We start from the raw sequence: 12,012 nt of genomic DNA on the forward strand, positions 1-12,012 counted from the left end.
TTTAATTTTAGGATCTCGATTTTATAAATGCATACACCAGATCTCCTATTTTCTATATAAAAATAATAATTATGTGTGGGCCCTACTAATTATAAGCTTAAAATAAATTTAGGGTGGGTGTAAATTTAAGATTGAATTTAGGTGGGTGTAAAATTTTTTGTGGGCCCCATCCAATTTAGGGGATCTGCTGGATGCTTTTTTTTAATCCCATTTTCAATTGTTTTAGCCTAAATTTAGAGTTAGTGATGCATTTAGGTGATCTGATGAGAGTGCTCTGACACCCGAAAATTTAAACTATATGGTCTTTAATTTGACTGGGTTGCATGCACCTATTACAGCATGCATGCGATAACTCTCGACCGTTTTTTTGTCACAAAATAAAAATAAGATAACCTAAAACAGTTGATGTCCCCTGTTAATTTGAATAAATATTTAATGTATCATGTACTCCCTCCGTCCCATATACATAGGCTGATTAAGATTTTCATAAAGATTAAGAAAAATCATTGGAAATGAAAATATATAAGTAAACTTCCTAATATGCTCATATTTATTATTCAATGACATATTAAAGTTAGAGTAAATTAAAGTATTAAATAGGGATACAATCGTAAATGAATAAAAAATATTACATTTTATAGAAATAGACCTATATAAATGGGATATCCAAAAAAGGAAAACAAGCATATATATATATGGGATGGAGGGAGTATATAATTACCTGGCGAGAAGACCATTTAACGTATGCTGATTTCATAGCGCCGAAATCAACTTTTTTCCGCAAGTATAAAAAAGTTTAATTAATATATATTTTGGCAGAAATGTTGCGTCTTTTATTTTTCAAGTTTTGAGAAAATATGTTGCGTCAGTTTTTATTAGTACCTGACCGGTTCAATAAAAATAATAATAATAATAATAATAATAATAATAATAATAATAATAATAATAATAATAATAATAATAATAATAATAATAATAAACATTTTATAACAAGTTGGCATCGATAAGCTGCGGTAACAAGTGGACATGGATGCGGTTGGGACCTATAAATAGATATAACACTTCACAAACACGAAGCACACAACCATTACTTTGAGATTCAAACTTCAACTCTCTTATCCCGCATTCATTCATTCCCACCAAAAAAATGGAAAACAACGAAAAACTGGAGAGGTTTTCGAGCTGCAGAGGCGTAGCTTTCGAAATCAAACCCCATTCCGACCTCTTCGCCATTCCTGCTCCGGTGATTAACCCTCCTCGCAACGGCAGCAGCCGCAGATCCTGGGTTCAATGGGGCAGCTTCACGCGAGTTGTTCCATCCTCCGACCTCTTGGAGAGGTCTATGAGCCGCACCAGCAGCCATTTCTGCGATCTCGACGACGATGATGCCGACGTCGAAACCCTTGCCGACATCGAAGAAGGCCATGAAGAGGGTAAACTGGACCAATCTCCTCCCCCGCTTCCTCTTCCGCCGCCTCCCTCCGCCGCCAAGAAGAAATCTGCGTCTTCGCGGCTTTCCGTGATCCTTCTCGATCAAGGCTTGTTCACCGTCTACAAGCGCCTTTTTGCAGTTTGCTTGGCGTTGAATATCACGGGCTTGGTTCTCGCCGCCACCGGTGATTTCCCCTACGCCAGAAACCGCGCCGCCTTATTCTCCATCGCCAACATTTTCGCGCTGGTTTTGTGCCGGAGCGAGGCGGTTTTGAGGGTTGTTTTCTGGGTGGCGGTGAATGTTTTGGGTTACTCATGGGTTCCTCTGCGCCTCAAAACTATGACTACTGCTTTGCTTCAGTCTTTGGGTGGAATACACAGTGGGTGTGGGATTTCCTCCGTTGCATGGCTGATTTACGCTTTAGTCCTCACCCTCAAAGACAGGGACAACACTTCGCCCGAAATCATCGGCGTCGCCGCCGCCATTCTCAGCCTTCTCTGCCTCTCTTCCTTGGCGGCCTTCCCTCTGGTCCGACACCTCCACCACAACGTCTTCGAGCGGACCCACCGCTTCGCCGGTTGGAGCGCTCTAGGCCTTCTATGGGCTTTCATTACTCTCACCATTTCATATGATCCCTTAACCAAAACCTACAGCAACGATTTAGGTTCGAGACTGGTAAAAAGGCAAGAATTCTGGTTCACTATCGGAATCACTGTTCTAATCATCATTCCCTGGTTAACCGTGAGGCGGGTCCCGGTCTGCGTCTCGTCTCCGTCCGGCCACGCCGCCATCATCAAGTTCGAAGGCGGCGTGAAAGCCGGAATCCTCGGCAGAATCAGCCCGTCGCCCTTCTCCGAATGGCACGCTTTCGGAATCATTTCAGACAACAAGAAAGAACACATGATGCTCGCCGGAGCAGTCGGCGACTTCACGAGATCTCTGGTGGCGAGTCCGCCGCGGCACCTGTGGGTCCGGCAAGTGCACTTTGCGGGTCTCCCGTATCTGACCAACATGTACAGTCGGGTCCTTTTGGTGGCGACCGGATCCGGAATCTGCGTATTCCTCTCGTTTCTGCTGCAGCCGTGCAAGGCCGACGTGTGCTTGCTGTGGGTGACCAAAGGCGTGGAGCAGAACTTTGGGAAAGAGATTAAGGAGTGGATGAGCGGACACCCCAAGGAGAAGGTGATTGTTCACGACACCGCCGTGCTGGGCCGTCCCAACGTGTCGCAGATGAGCGTCGACGCCGCCAAGAAGTTTGGGGCGGAGGTGGTGATTGTCACCAGTAATCCTGAGGGGAGTAGAGACGTGGTTGATGCATGCAAGGCTAATGGGATTGCTGCATTTGGCCCTATTTGGGATTCTTGATTCATTCTACCATAATCTTGAGGACGTTCGTATGATGTAGACACACATAAATTCTAATAAATATATACAGACTTTAATAGGAGCGAGTGTCCTATTAGAGTTTGTGTGTATGTGTCCATACCGTGTGGACGTTTGCACGAGAATTTTTGTGTTTTAATTAAGTATATATCTTCCTTTATTTGTATGAATGTATATGAGGATGACATAATTATGTTTCATGTGCATTATGTTTGTTTCCAAAGTACGGATGCGTCGGTTAGATCCTAATTTAATTGGGATTTGTACTAATAGTTGACTTTGTTAATCATGATTAAGGTACTACTCTCATTCCCTATTCATATCTCCACATGCACATGTTAATCTTGGTAATTTTAAAATTAAGGATATAGCTTCGCATTTATTGGATGTGTTATAGTTGGGTGGTAGAGCCGACATTTTGCATTTGAAGTGCAAAAAATAAAAACATTATAATATTAAAAAATGTAATACTAGTATACCTTGGAGTTATATACGTGAAAGAGCTCGAGACAAAAATGGAGGTGGGATGGGTGAGATGGCGGTCGGCGCGCCATGAGAAAGAACAAAATAGTTTATGTTCGACGACCATGCATGAAAAGAAATTTTATTTTACTAAAATTCTTTCTTCTACAGATAATTAAAAAGTAGAAGTATTTATATGTATATACTTGCATCCACCACTTGTTTTGCTTATAGAATTAATTCTACCTAGCTAGTGATTGCAGTAGAACTGACAAACCATCCGAACGTTACATGAGATAAATTTACGTTCTATGCTGTCCAAAAATCGTCCATAAAAGATAAATTACGAGATAGGTTTTGTACTTTAATTTCCCATGGTTTGCTTTAATTACAGTGATCATATAGACATAATTATAATGTTTATGCCACTTAATTAATAAATTACAAGAGTTCGACACATGTTTTAGTTAAATTAATTTTGATGGATATTTATTTAGTGGAAAAAGTCTCACTATATTAGATAATGAGTAATTGGAATTGAATTAATTAATTATTAGGTTTGCTAGTGTTCTTTTTTTGGTAAATTAAATAAAGTTGTTTGTAATTAAATTGAATCATAGAGATAGAGTGTGAATTAAGTTATGTTCTATATATAAAGTTGATATACTTTTTGTTGACGTTGGATAAAATAATTGTGTCACATATAGGAGGTACAATCATCCTTCTCGTAAATTGACCAGCAAGTTAATTATGAACTTAAATACGTGAGATGATTTATAGTCTTATACATAGTAGGGTTATTATATTTACGTTTCAGATCTAAGATCTACAAATATATATATATATATATATATATATATATATATATATATATAATGAATAGAGTTAATAAAATCAACAAACAAGTCAGTACAAATCTACGACAAATCAATTATAACGTACGAATAGCCGTATTAAATTAATAGAGTCAGAGGGTTTTTTAGGACAGTAACTTAGGTTGATTTGAAAATTAGGACACTAACTTTCGGACTTGTAAAAATAAGATACTAATTAATAAGTATTGCACCCGCAGGACATTTCTCGGCCAATTATCAAATTTTCGGACTTTCCCGCATAGACCAAGCACATGACATCCTATATGGAGCTGTAAAAATGACGTGCTTACCACATAATCAACCCTTTCGTGCGGATTGTCATGTGCTTGGTCCATGCGAAAAAGTCCCAAAATTCGATAATTGGCCCATAAATGTCCTGCGGATGCAACGCTTATTAATTAGTGTCCTATTTTTACAAGTCCAAAAGTTATTATCCTAATTTCCAAATCAACCTAAATTACTGTCCTAAAAAACCCGCTGACTCAAATTAATATTATAAAATTTTCACCTCCTTCAAGATTCAAACCTAGGATCAAATGTTGTTCGTGTCTTTTTGTAATGCCCCGCTCTTTTAAATACATATTAGATTAAATATGTGCATTAGTTATAAAATTTTTTTTAATTATTTATTGTGATTATTTTGTTCAGATAATATTATTTCAGCAAAAGTCTGTATAAGAGATACAGAGCTGCGATTTAATATTCAGTCATGAATCAAACCAATAATTAAATTTTGGTTTAGCTACACATTTGAAACTTTGCATTACCAGTTGATTGAATCACTAGCATTAGAAATTTTACATTTATAACCGATTTCATAAATCGTGTTATTTAAATCAAATTGCTGGAATTATAATTTGAGATCATATGCATAATAATTTTATTATTTCGCGTTATATGTGTTAAGGTATTAAGTCGTGAATTAATTCCGACTTTCACGTATTAAATCTCAAGATTGAGGATTTAATTTATATAAATACGACGAGTATTTAATCAACGAGAATTGGAGAATTATTACAGAAACAAGTACGAACTATGAGAAATTAGATCACGATAAATAGTCGAATCACTACACTAATACACCAAACCAAAGAAAAAAATTCATCTGCAATCTAGAGAGAGAAAGTAGCAGGTGAAGGGTTGGGAGAGAAGGTGAATAGTGAAGTACTGTTCAAGTGAATAGTGACAGTCGCGAATAGTGAAATTCGTGAATAGTGAAAATTAGATAGTAATTTTCACGGGGTATAACGGGTTGTGAGTTGAGTGTTGTGAGTGTTGTAAACACTGTGCATTTTTCTCCCTTTAAATATATCTGCAGCAGCTCCGGAGACGTAGGCATAATTGGCCGAACTCCGTTATCAAATTTGTGTCTTTATTTTTCCGCATTTATTTCGCTCTCGCATATCTGGTTAGAGGGAAATCGCATATACTTTCCCAACATCCATGCAATCCAAAAAGCCAAGATATGAGGAAAAGAAGATCACGAAAGAAACAAAATTTTCAAAGATTGCATGCTCAACCTTCCCCTCCAATTCAAGATTTCTGACTTCAAAGATTTGCAGATTTCTAGCAAATCTTATTTTTTTTCAAAAGTGTAGATTTGCAGCTGACTTTCCTTCCAACTCCCCTCCAAACTGAACTACACGACAGCAAATCTATTCTTGCTGTTGGTCAAATGGGCTAGCACATAGGCTACTATTCACAGCTCTTGCCATTTCCATGCATTTACGGCAAATAATCTCATTGTCAAAAGTTGATGCATTGTTTTCAACTAATAATCTCATTGTCAAAAGTTGATGCATTGTTTTCAACTATTACTGCCATTGTCTTCAACTATTACGGCTAAGTTTGCCTATAAATTGAGCTTGCAGCAACATTTCGTTATTCACCACCTCTCCCACAATTTCACTCACCCCATTCTCGCAAGAAGTAGAAGGTTCACTCTTTATCTCATCAGCCAAAGTCCTCCTTCATCCCACACAACACTCTCTCGCCAAGAAAAAAAACTCAGATTCCATATTTTAGATTCAAGAACCAAGCTTCATACTTTTAAGCTCAAGTGAGCTCCCTTCGCTGGACCGTTTATTCGCCGACCGGTCACTAGGCTCTGAACCGAGAACGTGTACTCGTTCCTCCATCTTCAGGCTACCAAACCCAACAATCGAAAGGCCGAAACCTTCTCTATATTTTCCCGACCAAAGGCCACAATATCCTTCGGAGGCCAACGTCGAATTCCCGACTTAGCCACCGGCCAACTTACGGCTTTCGTTTCTCACTATCCTTACGACGAAAAAGGATCGAGAAACCACCGTTGTGTAGCCTGATCTACCTCGCACGAGGAAGACTAAGTCGTAGACCTTCGCGGCTAAACACCATAGCGGAACGACGACCAGAAAAACCCCCGGCGAACAACTTCCATTAGTGCTCACTTGGACAAGGGTAAGTTGACGCCCTTATTTCAATGCATTCCCGTTTCTATTATATTATGGGAAATTTCTGGGGTATAGATGGGAGTGTGGTGAATATTTTTACAAAGTTTCATGTTATTTGAACTTCGTTTACTACCCTTTTAAAATTTGAGAAGTCTACTGTCAGTATCTGCTGAAACTGTCGTGAGGCAGATGATTAGGTTAATTATTTCAGTAACCATATGTTGATATTTAACTCTCAAATTTTTATTGTATGAAGATATATGTGTTAGATATCTGCATATAAAAGTTGAGGTTATTCCGGTAACGTTTGCTATTTTTTCAAAAATCTGGACTTTCAGTTGGCAGAAACTGCCGAATCTGGTAGGCGATGGGAAAATCGCTATATCTCTTAAACTACTTGGAGTTTTTCAACACACTTTTTTTTCAATTAAACTAGACTCAAGGAGGTTTCTATTGATATAAAATTCGACTCCATACGAGTTCGGAGTAAAAGGTTTATTAGTTGAAGTTGAATCTATACAGTTTTGTTGAGATGGAAATGATTCAAAAAAATTCCTATTAAGAATTTTAAAGTTTTATTGTTGATAAAATATCACTTTTAGTTTATAAATGAGCTATTGATGTGTGTGTATATATATATATACATATATATATATATATATATATATATATTGGTGATTGACATTATTAAATGGGGAAAAGGAAAACGTTTTATGTTTATAGAATTATTCTTTATTTATAATAGATAAATAAATGAATAATATAAAATGGAATTTCCTACATCCTCAAAGGTACATGAAGTATTTTGATAAAGGAAGAACGATTGTATATGAGTTAGATATAGTCGTTTAAGGAAATATGGGTAGTTAGAGAAATGAGTGAATAGTGATTCACTGCATTTGTTGTTATCTTTTCTATTATTCACTCGAACACATGTTTTCGTGTTATTAAAGGTTCAAATAAACAAAAGCGTCTGAGTAACCTATCGCGCTAAGGAAAGAGAATCATTGTCTTAAGTAGCAAAACACTGCAATCAGGTGGGCATTACTTTTACTATACGTATATAGAGATCCCCTGCGTGTCGTAGGCCTCTTATACGAATGAATGCATGAGATGATCTAATTGTTAATTTCAGTTTCATATATATATCAAATGAGTTTAAATGTTACATTCAAGCAAGTTATTTCATGACAAAATCTTTGAGTTAAAGTTATTTCAAGTATTGTCTTGCCATAAAATGTTTAAATTTTAGTATGATATCTATCTGCTTTGGCTTTGCCAATGATGCAATCGAATTCGGGTCCTGAGCAGTTGATAGCTATCCTGCCAGGACTAGTGTACACCAGTGACCGTGAGTCATCTAGCGGGTTGGCCGGTCAAGTGACCGTGAGAGGTGGCCACCTCTCCGGCACACAGTTTCAGATATGATAGATTACAAGAGAACTTAGTCTGCAGACGAACTTTAAGAATCACAAATGAACTTAGTAAGCTTGGGCCTTTTAGCGAAAAACTCCCTTGCTGTACTGTTTATGATGGCATGACAATTTACAATTTTGAAGCATGTATTTTTATACCTAGGCATACGTGCCCACTGAGTGCTTTTGTACTCAGCCCTGCATATGTTTTCTAAATGTGCAGGTTGAGCTGATGTGATGATGGTGCTGCAATGAGCGGAGTCTCCAGGGTTGTTAATAAATAGTTAACCTGTCTAGAATATGTCTTCATACATATGTCTAGCTACTTTCCGCTGCAAGATGTTGTTGATGTTATAGTATGTTATGTCATACTTTGAGTCTTAAGAGAATGGTTTCATATGATGTATAACTTGATTAATGATATTAATTAAGTTTTATGCTGTCTTTCATAGACTATTTTCAATTGAGTATTCATGAATAAAAATGACGAGTTTTATTAAGATGAGTAAGTGTTACGGCTATAAATGACGCCCCTTTTCTTCCCCTTCTTCTTTAACCCCATCCCTAGTCGTAGATCACTCGGCTTAACTATCCTTAGTTAGGGCGGGCTGTGACAAAGTGGTATCAGAGCGAAGGAAAGCTCTGAATTATAAGTCTTGAGTTTAGTCTAGAATGAGTCACTAGACTAATAGTTATTAACAACCGTGAGCTCAGCGCACCATCACACCAGACTCAACGAGGTATGTAAAATTTCAAAGTTTATTTGACATTAAATTTTGAAGAGCATGATGTTGAGGTTATATGATGAGTTATGATATTACACTTTGAAGGTGCATAGTTTGAGTTTGAGGATGACAACATGATTAATAATGAGTTATTATGTTGTAAGAGCATATGTTGACGTTACATGATGAATCATGAGAGCGTTTATATCATATGATGTTATATGATTGAGGATGCATAATTATGAGTTATGATGTGATGTATTTGAGATGTTTTGTGATGAGAATTGTTTGAGCAGTTGTGATAAGTCACGATGATTTAGATGAAGGAATCTAATGTCATTGTTAAGAGAGATTTTTTTTACTAAGTAGAAGGATGAAATGAGAACTTAGAGCTAAAGCTTGAGAGAATTAGCAATTGCTTTAAGTACTTGTTGGTTTGAGTTATGAGCTTGAGTATAATAGCATGATTATTGATGAGTTATTAGCATGCTGCAATGAGATATTGTACGATATGTTGAGTTGTTTTGTGACGCGAGTTTTGCTCACGCAACCTTAATGGTACTTGAGGAGGTATCATGAGCCATAGTCTTTGGAGATGGCTTTGAGAGAAAATTGTTGAGTTGTCTTACTGAGTCACGATGATTTAGATTAAGGGATCTAATATCATTGTTTAGAGAGATTTCCTACTGAGTAAAGATGGGACGAGATGAGAATTTAGATGTTTTGAGCTAGAGTTTTAAGATAACAGTACTACTTAGTAGGAGTTTTGCTAAGTTATGTTTTGTTTATTTCTGTTGCTAGAGCCAAGGAAGGCTAGGGTTGAAAGGATGAGAAGTAGCCGAGGAGGGCTAGAGTTGATGAGAATGAGAAGAGAAGCCGATGTAGGCTAGAGCTAAGGATGATCTTGAGAGTATGAGCAGTACACCCTTGTTTTTGATTAGTTTCAATTATATTGCAATGTATATAACTTACTTAGGAGATATTGATACTTGAGCTTTTGACATGCTGATAGATAAGCATGCGAATATAGTTCCCTACTGATGTTAAATAGATGGATGTTCCTAGTGTGCTAAAGTAGCAACTAGATGAGTTAACCGGTAACAATTACCGTAGGAAGTCCAAACCGAGACATAGCACCATTAATGGAGTCGGTTTAGAAGGGACATTACGATAGATACTATGGTTTTTGTAGGGTTTATATAACCCCTTTATGTAAGTCCTCTAAAAAGAGGCATTCTACTGATGGATATATTAGGTTGACCAGAGTGGTCTTTTTGTTAGCATTTCGTGAGTACTTATTGCCTTACAGATAAATGTTAAGGTGACCGTGAGGGTTTCCTTAAAGTTGAGTTAGTAAATTGAACTTGAGTTTCGAGGATGCTTAGAGCGTTGGTCGAGTTGAGTTTTCCTTTTGTGATTTCAAAAATGCCTCAAAGATATCATCAAGAGTGTGATGTGAAGGATAGGCGGGATAATACTCCGCCACCACCACCGCAACATGAGAGGAGAGTCGAAAAATATTGAACTTTCGAAACAAGAGTCTAGAACATAGGACCCTGAGTTTAAGCTTTTAGCTTGCTGGTGTGAACTTAAGTTTTGTTATGTATAGTATGATGAGGGTTTAGAAGACACAGAATTTCCAAGTTCGGGATAGTATATCCCGTGTGACTGGGGAGTGATTATGTTGGACCTGGCCAGTCCACATGATCCAAATCTCAGTAGACGTCTTTTGGGTTGAAAATCCATGTGTTTCAACTTTCGGTTGAAAAGCCAGATGGGTTCATACTCGAGGTCATTTTGTTCGACCTAGTAGTTAATCATTTCATACCCTCTGGTCATTCTTTTGATTCTCTTGAACAATTTCTACAACACCTTGCTTTGATGTTGTGTTGAGTTTGAGCCTTGCAACTCGTGAGTTGTCATAATAAGATCCCCTTGATTGATAAGACTAAGAAGTGTTAGTCTACTGACGTAGTATACTACCCAAATTATGGCTTCGCATAATTGTGTCTCATTGTAATTAGTTGAGATTAGTCTTTGTCCTATAAATGATATCGACCACTCATTATGATAGAAATTCAGAGTTCAAGCTAAGATCGTAATATAGTGTTCGAGTATGAGGACTTAAGTTAATTGGTCTACGATAGTTTTAAGTGATTCTTATTTTTATAGATCTAGATTGTATGATGTTATGTGTGAAGTATATGCCTTGAGATGTGAAAGTTCGATGGAGTTTAGTTTACCCAAAATTGGGAACTTTTGAGTCAATGGTTAAGATGATTAATAGATGATGAAGATGAGTCCATGAGATGTATATGATGATGATTGATGGAGTAAATTGAGTATATGATGTCAATTGATGATTTTGATATGAGTTAGTTTAATAAAATTAGGGATATGTGTATCTATGCTCTAATTTGTAAATTGATGGGTTATATGTGAGATTAATTGGCTAAGATTGATAGATCTATGAATGGATTAAGGTATCATGTGTGTTTATTAAATTTCAAAGAGTTTACTTTAATAAAAATTAGGACTTTTTGCCTATGTGTTATTTAAGTGATTTTGGCTTAAGATATATGTATTTGAGCATGATATTAGTGTATAATTATGTTTGAGTAAGTCTTTTGTTGGCTAAGAAATTTTTGACTTAGTTTAGTTTGTATGAGTTTTTGAGTTTTCATATTTTGAGAAGTCGATGATTGATAAAATGAGGTCTAATTGCTTTATGACCATTATGTGAAAGTTTGTCATGTTTTATTAAGAGTTTTATGATGATACATGAAGTTTCATTAGAGTTTAGTTTACATGATAAAAGGGAATCTATATGTGTATAATGATTTATATGATGAATGAGATCATGTTTGAGTATTTGAGTAATTTTGAGCACGAAAATGAGAAGAGAATTTTAATGATGCGTTCGTTGAAATGTTTTGCTTAAGATTTGAGGTTATGATGTAAGAAGAGAATCAAGATTGAGTATGATGAGTATTATAATGTGCTTGAATGTTTTCAAGTGCTATATGTGTTTAAAATGAGCTTTGATTGGTTTTCATTGAAGGATGTTGGGTTGAGCATTTAAGAGTTTGAGATGAGATTTTGGTGAATTTCGTAGGCCTATTGACCTACTGTGATCGATGGTTTTTAGATGTCTAATAGCTTTGAAAATTTTATAGCAAATTCCTACATGAGTCTTAAGCACACCGATAAAATTTCAAGTCATTTGGACTTCGTTTACTAATTTTTATAAAATACAAAACCTAAACTGCACATTACTACCGAGAATTT

At 36.6% G+C, this 12,012-nt stretch overlaps 1 protein-coding gene across 1 annotated transcript; it reads left to right on the plus strand.

Annotated features, from left to right (window-relative positions):
* The first annotated feature begins 1,048 nt into the window (after positions 1 to 1,048).
* LOC130985377 (adenylate-forming reductase 03009-like) lies at positions 1,049 to 3,134 on the plus strand. Its single transcript, XM_057908335.1, has one exon. It carries the CDS (start codon positions 1,148 to 1,150, stop codon positions 2,795 to 2,797), a length of 1,650 nt encoding a protein of 549 aa, XP_057764318.1. The 5' UTR covers positions 1,049 to 1,147; the 3' UTR covers positions 2,798 to 3,134.
* Positions 3,135 to 12,012: the final 8,878 nt, after the last annotated feature.

The sequence above is a fragment of the Salvia miltiorrhiza genome, chromosome 5 (genome assembly GCF_028751815.1).
Source record: "Salvia miltiorrhiza cultivar Shanhuang (shh) chromosome 5, IMPLAD_Smil_shh, whole genome shotgun sequence".
NCBI lineage: Eukaryota > Viridiplantae > Streptophyta > Magnoliopsida > Lamiales > Lamiaceae > Salvia > Salvia miltiorrhiza.

Bases quoted from the DNA above. Each gene is read 5' to 3' on its own strand.
- LOC130985377 (XM_057908335.1), top strand. From the start codon at position 1,148: ATGGAAAACAACGAAAAACTGGAGAGGTTTTCGAGCTGCAGAGGCGTA.